Below are 15654 nucleotides of genomic sequence, written 5' to 3' on the forward strand. Positions count from 1 at the left end.
AAGACAAATATCAAAGCAATATGTACAGTATATATATACCTTTGGTGTGACATAAATTTAATATTTTTTATAAAGTAGTTTTACATAAGATCATCTTCCTGTTTGCATATGCAGATACCTTTTTGATGAATGTTTACAAACATGAATAAACTGTACCTCTATTTGTTACTAAGTGCCTGTTTATTTTTAATACTTGCAATATGACTCTTTAATAAACCTTACTAGACATTGCTATCAAACCTATGGAGTACTTCGTAAAATGCCAAAACTTCCTTTGATGTATATTGTTCACTATAATGGTCAAGCTGATTGAAAGGAATGAATTCAACACAATTTGAGAACATTTCATCAGTCAAACAATTTGGAGAGCATGTACTAGTTTAAACAAACTTAGCAAGCACATTCATGAGGAACTGGAAAATTGAAAAATGTCTGAAATAAACATCATTCTTGAAACGAGAAACTTGACAAGTGAAATAAGGACCGACACTTAAGCTACAACAAGTACACTTAGCAAAGATGAAAACTGGCTTTTCAGCCAACACACAAGTACCAACAACATATTAGTATATTCATGGTAAACCATCATGTGCTTCCATGACTTCTAGCACCTGTGTAATAATATTCTATATCAACAAGGACAGAGATACTATATATTGTACTTATCTCTCAATACTCTTAATATGTGTTTACCATGAGTTGTGTTCCTCACAGCTTTCAATCAATGTTTTCAAATTCAAAACCAAATCAAAGACAATTACTCAACAATGAGAGGTCGACTTAGCAAAGTTTGAATTCGGTTTAATAATAATCAAAGTTTCAGTGAAACAGTTCTGCAGACCATAAAATCATGCCTTAGGCATCAAAGAAGGCTATGATCTGATAAAGATATGCCAAGAGTTGGACCAATACTGTTAAGCCTAGCTTCAGGTCAAAATGATGCTAGTTGATCAAATTAATACATGTATATCAATTTAGTTGCCTACGCTAGGTAACATCAGCTTTCATGGAGAGTTTTCTCCATACTTGAACCATCACTAACATCAATTAGACCACAGAGCTAGGCCTAATTGCTTGAGAATTTCATTTTACAAAGTACTGTTGCTTGTATAAGAAGCCTAGGATAGGCTAGTTAGTCCTCATCTCTATCTAGCCTTCGCTTTGGTAGGCTAGCCTAGGTTTCCCATTTTCATTTGGTGGTAGGCCTAGCCTGGGGCCATCTGTTCCCTCCCCTAACAACGTTATTTTCCTCCCACTTAAAAGTTGAACAACTTACATTAACATTTTCAGGGGAGTTAACTAAGGTTTTTCATGGGAGGCATATTGGCTAGGCTATGTGGAAAGAATAGATGTTGTAAGTGGAATAACTGTAAGAATAGATTTAAAGGGAGAAAGGTAAAGTTAAGGGTGAAAAATAACATGGTTAAGGAAACTAACATACTATTTTCAAGGGAGGAGACTGTTGTTCTGTAGGCTCTGACTGCATATTCTTGTAGAGTAAGCTAAAGAAAGTTGTGATAGTATGAAAATAGAAAATGTGACCAGGTATCTTCCTTGTGTAACTGTTCAGTGATTGGAAGATAAAAAAGTGTTTGTGAATAGGCCGGATTGTTTGCATAGGATTGTATGCGAACATGGGGTAATATACATGCGTGGAATTCATAGTGGTAATGGGTCGTTTGCTTGTAATGGCATTCATTGTGGGAATGAAATAACATAGAAAATTTAGCCTATAGGTATGCCCTCCTTGGTTCCTCTCCTTGTTTTCCTATTTACCAGTTTCTTCAATTACTACAGGTACAAGTGTCTCTTGAAATATGTTCCTTTCTTTCACCAAACTCTCCTAAATCACAAGACACATTTACTACGTGCAGTTGCTTCACTACCTAAATTAATTCTTTCCACAGCCAAGCCGTCTTTCTTTCCTCCCCTGAAAAACATTGGTTTCAACCCCTAAAAATAATTTCAGGGAGGAAACTATTGTTTTTATTCTTGGAAGTTGGAGAAGAAACCAACGGACTTGCCTGTCATGATGGAAAAAAAAAAAGGAAAGAGAGCTTTCATCCTAAGCTAATTTGTCCGGCTGCGAGTTAGTTTCTTGTGGATGTGTTACTGTTATTGTTAAGTGCTAGATGGCATAGCCTAGGCTATGGTAGGCTACTCTGGTAGGAATTTAAAGACATTTAGGCCTAGGCCTAGGCTAATTAAGTTAGGCCTAGCCTAACTGTACTAGCCTGAACCAGAAAGTAATTAGGCCCAACCAGCTAGGTCTAGTATTTTGTCGGAAGATATAAAGTGACCTACTTTACTTACGTTGTCTAGTGAATAATCATATTAGGCCTAGATTAGCATTCCAACTAGTATAGACGCCAGTGCCTACGTGAGCTAGCCTATCGTTAGGCCTAAGCTATACTATTATATGATAGGCTAGCGTAATTTCTCACGCTCGCTGACTCAAACAATGTGAAGTACTAACTTGCTCCATAAAACTAATACACAACCTTCGAGCTGGCGAATATATCTGCCATTCACATTCTTTGGCAGTTACCCCCCCCCCCCCCATACAGAATAGGCTACAAATTACAATTACGTATGAATTGTTAGCCAACGGCTGCCAGGAAGCGAACTGCACGTACTGCTCGTGTAACCTTTCGTGAGCTTTATATACAGATCATAATTCGCGCTCCGTTGCTTAACCTTTGACCACGACCGTGTGCGTCTATGGCAAGCCATGTGGGACAAACACCGCATAATATATCAACGTATTAATTGAAAAAAAATAAACTAGCAATGACATGCTAGATGCATATCCATTTGAAATCATTACATTTACAACGAAACAATTCAAATGTTCTCATAACATAGGCCTAAGGTCATTAAACATGTTGCATGGTCAAGATAATTTATTGAGTTCGCTGCGAATCTCGTCACAAAAGTTGTTTTAATGACCAATATATCATTACTCGAATGGGTTGGTCTGGCATTAGGCCTAGGCGGGACAGTAGGCGTACTGTCATGATCAACCCGGGGGGGGGGGGGGGCGAGGGTGTAGGTCTGGCGTATCCATGGGACAGACATTCTAAAGATAATAATTTACACTTTTTGAGGGGGCCGGACTCTTGGGGCGAATCTTGACATAAAAATGTCAACCCGGTGTTTAGGTAGCTGCATGAACATTCTCAGATACAACAAATTTTGGCAAAAACTGCTTGAATTTTGTGATAAAATGTCACATTTGAGATTTTTTAGATAAACTGTCTGAATTTTTAACCCATTCCCCAATATAAATGAAGGTATTAAATGAAATTCACTGTTTCTCTGATCCATGTAGAGGTTTTGTTCTTAAAGTACAGTCTTACCTTTTTGTGCAGAGTTCTAGAGCATCTGTTCCTTATGCATGTCTTGAAGTAGAGGTTGGGTAATGGAGAGGTTTGCTAAATTTTAATAGAATCAAAAGTTATATCTACTTCAGTTGCTGTAACTGTATCTTAGGTCCCCCCCCCCCCCTCCCTCTGCCAGCTAGGTTTCATCTAGGATGAACCACTGGTGCTGTGATCGAGTGGATAAAGGCAATGGCATTTGAAGCAATGAGGTTTGGCAATCAGGAGGTTCTATGTAAGGTGGGTTTATCATCCAAGAGCAGTCTACAGTTTTCCCATCTGAAATGAGTTTCTAAATTTTTATATAAAATGTTGAATTGGAACCTGTAGTGTAAGTTGTGATCCATACGCCTGTGCGCGGGCTTCTCCCACATTTGTGTTTGGTGATATTGTGTGTTCAATCACATCTATAATAATCAACAATGTGGGTAATCATTAATAAGTACTCATTTGAGTGTGAAAATAAAGCCTACAGGTTGTCAAATAATTCATTGTTAACAGTTAGATCATATAGCAAACAGAACAAGTAGCTACAAAGGAACGTACTTCCTTCATAAAATATCGCCCCAAGTGTCTTGCAGCATATATTATGTAACTTAATTATACTCAACTATCAGAGTGAACAATAGAGTTAACAACTCTACAGTAAAGGCTACCATTTGAATACTGTACAATTGTTACGCCCTGGGTTGTTCGGGATGCGTGTACCCCGTATTTAGAATGCGCCCAGGGCTACTAAGAATATGTTTTCCCGTTTTGTTTGAATAATTTACCCTGCGATTTGTTGTCCATTCATTCACCATTCCATTTACTTTTGTTTTATTATGCAGGTCTCTTTCGCTCTCCCCGTCGTCTGCCATCACCAGCATACGCGAGTTGTTCTGTTTACCGTTTATCTATTGTACTTTGACTTGCTCTCTTTACCTTGTTTAATTAAGACGTTGTTTTTCTTATGTATTTTGTTTTGTGGACACTTAATTTATTTCGTTGAAGTTCGGGCAGAGAACTGGAGACCAGCGGTGAGCAGCACGGCAATTAGAGTATAGTATTATTTTAAAGGCAAGGTTCATTTATTTTAGAGAGCGGGTCCGGGAGTGAGGGCTGACTACCGGGCGCGATTCCTTTTGTATTGTACAACTAATAATTTCCCGTCCTGGTTGGCTTCTTTGCATGTTATAGACTCCGGAGGTAGGGTCAAATTAGGGCTCTCCCCGGAGGTATTGCAGAAGTTAATCGGGGCGGGACCACATTAGGCAGTATTTCTTTAGTCTGCCATTGGCGCCACGTGTCAGGTATTCACTCTCGTGATTCTTAAGAGCCGTGCTGCCCACGCCCTGGTATGTAGTGTATTTGTTATTTATTTAAACTGAATCTCTGCCCGGAACGTTGTTTGCTTTTATATTTGTGTACGGCAGAAAGTCACTGCCTTATTTTTGTTAAGTGTATGTTTAAAGTTAATTAAGCTATTAAATTGTTGATTTGAGACCCAGTTCTCTTTAACTATATTCTTCTCTCTTTTTTGTGTATTGGTTCAAGCCCTGCTAGCATAAGTCTTCGCCTCCCCCCTTCCCCTGCCCTGACATCAGGTGGCCTCCAGCTGCCTGATTTCCCACGCTACCGCTCGGCCGGGGTACAAGGGCGTTACAGAAATTGGTGTCAGAAGTGGGATTATTTTTGTCACCCCACCTCCCTATTTCAAGTTTGCTGGCAGGGCTTTGGAGCCCCATGGTATTTGCGAGTTATTTTTATTTTGACAATTTAATATCATACCAAGTTTCTTTACCTTTAAGTAAGCCTGGTTTCTGGAAGGAGGCGAGATGGCTGCACGACGAGAGAGCGAGGGGGACTCTGTGGAGAGGCTTATTGCCGAGATAGAGGCACTGGAGAGAGAAGCTGAGGTTTGTCAATTACCAGGGATAGGGATTGGTTATATAATAGGGGTACTTCGCCAGGCAGAGGGGTTCGTAATTCAAATGCCTTAGGTGACTCATTCCGTAAACCTATTATTATGCCAGATAGTTATGATGGGAGAAGAAAGTGGGATCATTAGCTGACACATTTTACAGTCTGTGCGGAGATTAATGGGTGGACGGAATTAGAAAAATCAAAAATCCTGGTAGCTAAGTTAACTGGGCACGCCCAGGAGGTATATATGGGACTATCATCTACAGACCGTGGTAGTTATGAGACCACTGTAAACGCACTTTCTAGATTTTTTGCTCCAGCAGCCCTGACTAGCGCTAGAAGGGCAAAATTAAGATCTAGAGTACGGGCAGAGGGTGAGACCTTACCTGGGCTGTGCTCTTCAATCCATCGGGAAGTGATAGAGGCTTATCCCGGCCTTGATATGCGAGCACATGACGAGTTAGCTCTAGAGTCTTTTTTGGGTGCTTTACGTGACAGGGATGCTAGGATCAGTGGCGTAGGAAGGTACTTTTGAGTGGGGGGGCTGAAGATTGATGGCCGGCCTGGGGGAGGGGTCTAAGGGGAGGGGGACCGTTTGCAATTTGGTGCAATATAGCACACTTCAACACCCACTCCGTTTTGTAGACTTAATTTTGTATTTTCACCTGGCCTTAGATGCAATTTGATGCTCCAAAGGAGATTTTTTTCTCATTTGGAAATGAAAAGGGGTTTTCTGACTTGCGAAGTGGGGGGGGCGGAATGATGCTTCCGCCCTCCACATTTTTCACTGGGGGGCTGGCACCCCCCAGCCCCCCCCCGGTTCCTACACCCTTGGCTAGGATTGTTGTTCGAAGGGGTAGACCCAAGACAATAGAAAATACTCTGCATCTTGCCCTTGAGGTGGAGGCTATTGACCAGGCAGAGGGAGTGATGAAACCCCGGCGTTCTGTCTATACTGTTTCGGCATCGTCGGATACGGTTGGCGGAATTACTGAAAGATTGGATAGGCTGGAAGTACAATTGGGAAAAGGTTTGGAGGACAATGCTAGGTTAAGTCAATTTGTTCAGCAAGGTCCGCCAGCGCCACCCCCTTTGACTGGGTCTGGGCCTGGTCCCATGCAGTGTTGGAGGTGTGGGCAGTTAGGTCACATTAGCCGGTACTGTCCCTCTAAGCCAAGTAGACAGGGATCGGGAAACTAGAGTCAGTCGGGGATGAGGGGTGCCCCTCGACTGAGCAAATTGAAGCCCTGCAACGTTTTGGAAATGGGGAGAAGGTCAAGTCAGGGGGAGCTTTGTGTGCAAATATATGTATCTCTAATACCGAGATTGCTTTTTTAGTAGATACTGGCGCTGGTACTACCATCATTAGTGTTCAGACATGGGAGCATTTATGCTCTGCAGGTAATTTGGCTCCACTTACTGAGACGGGAGCCAGTTTTGCCGATGTTGATGGTAGGCCACTCCAAGTAAAAGGTAAATGTAACTTAACCTTCAAATTTCACACCCTGAAGATTCCAGTGCAAGTCCTAGTTGGCGGTATCACTGCCCCTGGTTTACTTGGAATTGACTTTTGAGAACATGAATGTTTGATACAATTGGGAGGTGAACCCCTATTGTTTGTTGGTAGGACCCGCTTAGCTGTTCCTCTTTGTGAGACTCCGCTGGATCAGCCAGTTAGGGTAGCACTGGTTGAGACTGTCTTTATCCCTGCAGAGAGCGAGATTATCATGGTGTCAGGGGTGTTAGAATTGATGTATGGAGTGCCCCCGGAGAAGCTGAATGGGCCAGGCCTACTGGAAACTAAACCTGGAGTGCCTGAAAGCCGCCATGTTATGGTTGGACTTGCTTTAGTTGATACTTCTAGAAGGACTGTCCCTATTAGACTATTAAATGGTACTTCGAATCCTGTAACATTGTACAAAGGTACCCATGTAGGCATAGTTTCCCCCATTGCCAACGTTGTGGAGGTAGATGAGGTAGAGAACAATTATACCAGTGGGTTACCGGCCGAGATGGAAGATTTGCTCCATCGAAGTGGGGAGGGTGTACCCGATTGTGAGCGTATTCGTTTGAGGCAGTTTTTGCAGGATGACCGTAGTGTGTTCTCTTGCGAAGGTGACCCCTTAGGAAGGATTGGGTTGGTTAAGCATTGCATTGATACGGGTGATGCAACCCCAATCCGACAGCTCTCTAGGAGACTCCCCTTTAATAAACAGGTAGAAGCACAGGCCGAAGTGAATGAGATGTTGACGCAAGGCGTCATTTCTCCTTCTAAGAGTGCGTGGTCCTCCCCAGTGGTTCTAGTGAAAAAGAAAGATGGCTCTTTGTGGTTTTGTATAGACTATCGTAGGTAAAATGACGTTACTAATAAAGACGCCTTTCCATTGCCTAGGATAGATGATAGCTTAGATGCATTGTCAGGGGCTAAGTGGTTTTCTACCCTTGATCTAAAAAGTGGGTACTGGCAAGTCGAAATGGACCGTAGAGACAGGGAGAAGACAGCCTTCTCAATGGGTAGTGGTCTTTATGAGTTTAATGTGTTACCTTTTGGATTGTGCAACGCCCCTGCCACTTTTCAGAGATTAATGGAGCAGGTACTTCGTGAGTTACATTGGCAAACATGTCTTATATATATCGATGATATCATAATATATGCCACCACGATAGAGGAGCATTTAGTACGCCTAGGAGAAGTTTTCGACCGATTAAGGGGGCAGGGTTGAAGCTTAAGCCTTCCAAGTGTGACTTGCTCAAAAAGGAAGTCAAGTATTTAGGTCACATTGTCTCTGATCACGGGGTGGGTACCGATCCCAGTAAGATCGAAGCAATCACAGATTGGCCCCCTCCCACAACACGTACTGAAGCAACTAAGGGGATTTCTGGGACTGTGTTCCTATTACAGGAAATTTATTAGGAACTTTGCAGAAATTGCCAGTCCCCTACATGCACTAACAAAGAAAGGCCAAAGGTTTCTGTGGTCTGAGGAGTGTGAAGAACGATTTCAGACTCTGAAATCTAAACTGATGACAGCTCCCGCATTAGCCTACCCAAATTTTAGTCAGATGTTTATCCTTGATACTGATGCTAGCAATACAGCAATAGGGGCTGTGTTGTCTCAGACCATTCGGGGTGAAGAACATCCTGCGGCCTATGCCAGTCTTACGCTAAGCAGTAGTGAAAAGAAGTATTCCATAACACGTAGAGAGCTTCTTGCTGTTGTAACTTTTATTAAGAATTTCCGCCACTACCTTTATGGCAGGAAATTTTTGTTACGCACGGATCATGGCTCCCTCCGTTGGTTGTATAACTTTAAATCCCCCGAGGGTCAGGTAGCTAGGTGGCTGGAAGTGCTGGGCACATATGATTTTCAGATAGAAACTAGGCCTGGCAGAGTGCATGCCAATGCAGACGCTTTGTCGAGAAGTGATCCCCCCATGGTGCATTCCGGAGCATTGCCTGCCAACCCTCCGAAAGAGACCCCAGGGTTATGTAACATAGTTACGGCGGACTCTAATTAGGTTGAGAGCTGTACCAAGGAGCAGCTCAGGGGGTACCAACTAAAGGATAGTAATATTGGGCCAGTGTTGAATTGGAAGGAGAGTGGTTCTCGTCCTCCCTGGGAGCAGATTAGTGGGTTAGATAGGGCGGCAAAAGCTTACTGGGGCCAATGGGACCTGTTAAGCACACTATCTTCTAAATGAATGGAAACAGTTAAAAAGATAGTTCATACTGTTCCAGTCTTTGATACACTGTGTATGAAACCGGTGGGGATTATAAAGGTAGGTTTTACACGCTTCACCATGATGTAAGAAATATAAGGGTAATAAAAGGAATATCATACCATCAAAGAATATATAACATTAACTCAAAGGTCACTGTACATCTTGTCCTTTGATGTTAAAGTCTCACTATGCATTCCATCTGGACGGTCTGAATAATAATGTTTTGGAGGTTTCTATTCTCGCTCGTTCTCTGAGATTCAGCCAAAATATTTGGCAAACAATGCACCTACAAGATTGTCTGCTTATTAACTACACAATGGTACCAAACTAGGGTTAGGGAACAGTTTGTTCGTGTTTATAATGGAAGGCATAATGGGGCTTTATACCTAAATATCACATGAAAGTAAGTACAAACAATGAAGGATATTCATCAGAACACAACTACGAGGCAAGTTATAAAACCAACCAATTTACTCAGTTTTGAAATGTAAGTAAAAACAGAGGAGCTGTGTGCTATTCATGACCAACATTTTTGTTTGTGTTTACGTCGTATGAAAAACTCAAAATACCCATATCCGAATGGATTTAAAGAAAAATTGATACCATAGAAAATAAGTTGACAGTCGGGTCAAGTAGCTACTAAATAGTTCCCTAAAAACACTTTAAAGAGTTTTACTTCAGCACTGTCGAAATGGGTGCAATTAGTCTGTAAATATATGATGCTTGGCATGGCAAAACATGGATGGGACAGATATTGAGACTTTCATATTTAGAGAGGACAGAAACAAACAAACAAGCAGAGACTTAAAGTTGAATCCAGATGTCCTTTTATCACTGAATGGAGAATCGGTTGAGAGAGCATTTCAGAGACGAAGCCTGAATTGAAAGCTAAAAGATCAATCAATTTTGTGAAGTAGCATTTAACGTACTACACTTTTCATTCAATTCTAATTACCACCAGGTGAAGGCAATATTATGCAATATTTCTGTACGAAACCCTTGGTGTATTTCTCCCCCTCCGACCCACGCCCAAAGAGGTGCAACTTCACATGGCTAATTAGCCTGATCACCTCTGTCCCTTCTGCTATATGAAAAGTCAAGTAAGACATCTTGATCCTCTCTTACATTTGATCTTTCTGTGGTTTTAAGAATTTTGCATATTTTAAATATTCAGGGTGGCATTTAACCCCCCACTTCCCCACACCCATCACCCTTCACCACCAAGAAAAATGAAAATGGATGAAGTAAACAGGGTGAGAGAGAACTTCAGTTGCTACTGATGTTTGTTCTAATAATGTCCTCATAGATAATACAGAAACCTCAAGTCTGCAATATAAATCCACCGTGACAAAATGATGATATTTCGGTTGCTTTTATTCCCAAGATGCGCTATTGTCCTTGTTTTGTTATTAAATTTATTTCCTATTCCTGTTGGCCTGGTTACATACCGTCACGAGAATCCGACAGTGGCGCATCCTGGTCGACCGAGTGGGGAAGGAAACCAAAACTTGCAACAACATCAACGACAACGACAGAGTAAATACAGACTTGTGACACGTTGTGACAAGTTGTGACAACGTCACAGCAAAATCACATCATTGTAGCAAATGCCCAAAAAGATGGCTGAATTAAGAAAGAAAACAGTTTCTCCTTTCTCCCCTCTTTTTGGTCGAGGCAACATCGTAGTTTGGAGAGAAAGTCAAGCAATTTTGGGGGATCTAGTTTAAGGAGATTGAAGAATGACAGGGTTTAAAGGTGACATGCACTACTGTAATTTGACTAAAAGTGGAGCTATATTCCATGCAGGCAATTTAGATTAAAGGAGCACTTTTTTCCCCATTTTTTTTGTTTTAAACTGTTTGTTAGTCGAACACTAAAACTAGAAACAGTAAAAACATGGTAAAGACTAACGCTAACAGCTAATATGGACATAGTCGGAGGTTAAAACTTCCTCTTTGTGTAATTTCTATCATTTGCACATCGATTATGTTCGTATTTGATATGGAATACATGGTTTGGTGTTTTATTGAGATTTTTCAAGCTGAATGCTACTTTAACTGAACAATAAACATAGAGTCTGGCAGGATCAGAACCGATGTTTTCAGAAAATCTGGCAAATCTAAAATAATATTCTTTGAGAATCTCTTGGGTATTAATTCTCTAAACTATAGTTTCATTATGAAATTATCTTCTTGTATTTTTTTTCTTTCTGATGTTCAGCAAAGATACACACATTACCATAAAAACATTTTTTCATGCAAAAAAGGGTGAAAGTGAAGCTTACGAAAACAATATCACTTCAAAAATAAATTCAAAACAAAACACTCAATTGAAAAGTAAACAAAAGCTGCAGGCAAGTCTTTCAAACATGTGAGTCTAGTCAAACCGATCCGAAAACAACTGCAATTTGGGGGGTGGGGATAGGTGGGGGTAGAGGTTGGGTAGAACAGCACTGATCAAACCGAGTTCACCAACAAAAGTAAAGCAAAGCATTGATTTATGACTCACATAAAAGGTGACATGATTTCTACACTTAAAACCAATCACTTTGTGTAATCATTAATGAAGAATATCAAAACAAGCCATAACTGAAAGATATTTGTTTCTGAGTAAGCTGGCTTCAGTAAGTTGAGATTGATCAATTAATTCGATCTTATCAATGGAAGTTTGTTCAACCTATTGATTTTAACATGAAGTGCAACTCCAGTGGCATGTCCAATTACTAGCTTCAGTGTCAATTTACCCACACATTTTACTGGGTGGAGTGCAGGGGTGGTGGGATGAGGGCTAATATCTCAACTTTTCCCTGTAGCTCATGTACTTTCTTGTGGTACATTCACTGATATTACTTACATAGAACCTAACGGCAGGGATGTCGAGACCATCCGTCATTTTCACCACACTTTAATAAGTACACATGAATCGTATCCTAACGACTGTCACACCAGGCACATTGATAAAACAAAATTGCCCCCCCCCCTTCCTTTTATTTTCTCTCTTTCTATTACTTAGTGCTTGTTTTGGATTAATGATGAAGATTTTTACAATTTTTCTAAGCAAGGATACTTAAGTCTTTGGCAGCCCATTGGTAGGTGCGGTCAAGATAATGCTTAATCAAATAACATAAAAATAAGTGTTGGGATTGGGGGATAGGCCAGCCAAGCTATTACCTAACTACAGACAGAAAAAAAAAGACTTTCTATTCTTAAGTAAACTGGTACCTTGATCAAACTTTACCATATTATTAGATCTTGATCAATGTTTACAATATTATTAGAGGGTCATCGGGCTGATACAAGTGGTTTACTCTCGAACCAGTGTAAAAGCTTCAATGAAACAGGACACTGTTGTGCTGGTATGAGACGCGTTAGAACACAACAGGTAGCGAGGGCACTTTATTCTGTCCTTGTCTACAGTAGCATACCCGTACAACTGCTATATAACCCTACACCAACTTATTACGGTCTTGTCCATGAAACAAAAAGCCTTATCAGCTGACATACTACTGAACTTAGTCGGTATACTTTATACTAGTATGCAAATCATAAACAATCTATAAACAGAAATAGGTGGGTGGCTCTGCTCTTCATAATCTAAAACAAGAGATATCCTTTAAGAATGTGGACTTAATAGATAAATGCAGAGGGGGTGGGGGGTGGGGAGAATGGAAGGTAGGGGGGCCAGAGACAAGGAAAATTCCAACGCACCTGTGTTCTGCAAGCATCTCCATAAGTTATACCTGCCAGAACTTCAGAGATGGGTCCAGGGTGTGTCTTATCCCCAAAACGCTCTTGCCTAATCTGAAATTCAAAGAGTAGACAACATCCTCGTTGATAACATTATAACACTTCTATTCATAGTCTCTCTGCCATTAAGGATGAGGCATTAAAAATTCATGCCTTTTGCCACCGCGGTCCTGGCACCAGCTGCAAGGAGCATGTGGCATGAGTGCTAAATGCCTCGTTCTGTTGGATGCAGGTGTGACCTCATCAAATTTTCATTTCTGGGTAATATGGTTATGGAAACTTCACCGGCAGACACTCTTTGGGACATCTATCAAAGATGTCAGAATGACAGAACACATAACATAGCACTAAGAAGACACATAACATAACACTAAGAGGACATTGAAGAGTGATACTAAGGAGGAGAGATTTAAGAATGTTTAAAGTTCTCACAGCAAATTTTTGAGGCTGGCTAAGGGTCTGCTGTGTGTAAAATGATCCTGGGTGGGAAGGGGGTCGGGGGCGTGAGGAAATATACACCCACCCGCTTCAACCTACCATAAAAATACAAAAGTAGTAAATACCACATCTTAAAAAACTTTCTTGGGTGAACCCTCCCTACATGTGGAAATGGCTCCCTAAATGGGGAGTCCGCTCCCTCCAAGGGGAGAACCCTACCTACGTGCGGAGTCCGCTTCAACGAATCCAGGGCAACACCCACTGATACACTTTTACATTATCTTTTTTTTTTACCACTTTTTCTATAACATACCAGATACATCATTCACTCCTCGGAAGACCGAATTAGGGGAAAGGCGAAAAAATGGGAAAGAAGTGAGAGGAAGGAGAAAGTGGTGACAAATAACAAAAATAAAACAATCAATTAGAAATAACAGTGTATAACGTCATCAACGTACAGTTTAACCTTCTTCTTGTACTCCTTATGACCTTGTCCCTGTCTTGCAAACTGTTGTGGATCGGTGATAGCGCCTGCATCACCACTCTTGGGGTCCTTGTCACCTACCCACTGTGAAAAATGTAACCAGAGAGAAGAGTTACTGGGTTTCCATTTGGCCTGTTTCCTACAAGATTTCTAACCGCAGGAGCGTAGCCAGGGGGCGAAGGGGGAGACCGCTCCCCCCCTCAATTTTTTTTTTGTATTTTTTTTTTATGATATGGAAGTTTTATAGTAGCTGTTATAAGAGGTTTTAATATCATTAACTGTGTCTGAATTTTCGAAACTTCCCTGACCAACATTCTTCATCATACTTCCCTCTACTCGTGCAATTTTGACAGGTCTGTTAGGGGTTGAAGGTTTTTTTTCTATATATTGGTTGTCCATAGATGATATTTTGTGCAACATTATGGGCATGTTTGAAGTGAATTTTTTATTCAAATTCTGAACAAATAATGGGCTTTAAAACCTTGAAAAGTGGGGCTGACGGGTATTTTGGGCCGTTACGTAGTATTACCTACAAAAGCAATGATCCACAGGAGATGCAATGAGGTCCAACATGATGTGTGACTGGTGTCAATCTTAAAATAGGTAATGGATGGAAAAAAAAACTATTCGGAAAAAACTTGGTTCTCAGGCAAAAGTGTACATCTGGTTGGTCATTTTCAAGCCTGAGAAGTGCCATTTTCGGTGATCTGGGGGCTATCAAAACCAGAAATTTTCTTGTACGCTGCTTGCCAACCGATGGTGGCGCTCCGCTTAGTTAGTAATATACAAAATATCACAAAGCGCGAGAACAATTTGGGGGATGAAAGTTGCTACGCACCTGCACCCAAGCAAATGTACCCCATCAATATTTGAAACAAATCACCGCCCCGGATCACATTAGATAGATATTTATAGATAGATATTTATTCAGCCAATCAAAGGATGACTAACATTGTCCAGAATGGTGACAATCCCGCTTCCCCCTCCCCCCAACAACCCTTCTATCCTTGTTCTCCCTCTGAAAAGATCAAACATTTGCTAAATAAATAGCAAACAAACAAAGGATGACTAACTTCTGATAATTCCATCTGTAGGACATTTTAGATTTATATTTTTTTGTTTCTGGAAAGTGCTAAAATCAAAACATTTTCATCACCTTGGCAAGTGCCTCTTTGATGTCTTGAATTGTCAAAGTCCCCAAATTGCCCAAAATTAAGGATTGTGTCGGGTGATTCTGTCAAACAGATGATGTGCCTACCACCAATTACATGTCACTACTACTCAGGTGTATCTTTGTCTTGTAGCCCTCGTCTTCCCCTTCCTCTCCCCAGTTGGCGTACTCTTGGGCTACCTTCACCTTGGAGTATGTGTTTGGCGTGTTCAGCCATTTCGTCTTCTCCTCTGCCTGCCTCCTGTTCAACATCTTGATCGGTGACTCGTATCTGCTCTTCTCAAATTTGTTGTCGTAGATGTAGATGAAGTTGGTGGAGGCGGCTGGGTAGGCGACGTCGCTCTTGGGCTTCAGTTCGTGTCTCACAAACGGCTGGCCGTACACGTTGCCTGTTATGTAACCCTGTAACAAATTAAAAAGTTCCTGTGATCAAATTTTTGTGCTGGTTGCAGATCTAAGTCACTCTTACATCTAACATCAGCAGCACAACATTCCTCCATCTTTGCTGTTTTACTTATGAAATGATTACATATCAAGTCTTCCACAAGTATCTCTTTGAAAATCTCACACATTCGCTGTCTTTGGTGCATTCAGGACAAACTAATTGGAACATTCCGTTTCTATGCCATTTCCATGAAATATTGCACAATTTTGGATGCAGGTGATCTTGAAAATATTTTCAAAATGGGTGGGGTGTGCAACAGATCACATGGGGGAGCTTCATGAAGTTCCCCAAACCGATAAAGTATCGATTATGTTCAATAGCGTATGAAACCATTCTGATTATTAAGTCAAGAGCTTGCCAATA

The 15654-nt window shown here is 41.1% G+C and overlaps 1 protein-coding gene across 20 annotated transcripts in view; it reads right to left on the bottom strand.

The window, feature by feature from the left end:
- Nucleotides 1-15654, bottom strand: part of LOC139961004 (gamma-adducin-like) — a 214734-nt gene that overhangs the window by 10649 nt on the left and 188431 nt on the right. For 12 of the 20 annotated variants that reach the window (XM_071959778.1, XM_071959776.1, XM_071959779.1 and 9 more), the window contains 4 exons: nucleotides 14934-15248; nucleotides 13650-13759; nucleotides 12715-12807; nucleotides 1277-1367 (listed from right to left, as the gene is read on the bottom strand). The exons of 6 other annotated variants lie outside the window; for them this stretch is intronic. In XM_071959778.1, the coding sequence (XP_071815879.1) occupies nucleotides 14940-15248 (309 nt within the window). In that variant the 3' untranslated portion in view covers nucleotides 1277-1367; nucleotides 12715-12807; nucleotides 13650-13759; nucleotides 14934-14939. Of the gene's footprint in view, nucleotides 1-1276; nucleotides 1368-7566; nucleotides 7586-12714; nucleotides 12808-13649; nucleotides 13760-14933; nucleotides 15249-15654 lie in introns of those variants that run through there. 2 more of the 20 variants (XM_071959788.1, XM_071959774.1) reach the window with 2 other exon arrangements.

Source organism: Apostichopus japonicus, chromosome 20, assembly GCF_037975245.1.
Source record: "Apostichopus japonicus isolate 1M-3 chromosome 20, ASM3797524v1, whole genome shotgun sequence".
Classification (NCBI taxonomy): Eukaryota; Metazoa; Echinodermata; class Holothuroidea; order Aspidochirotida; family Stichopodidae; genus Apostichopus; species Apostichopus japonicus.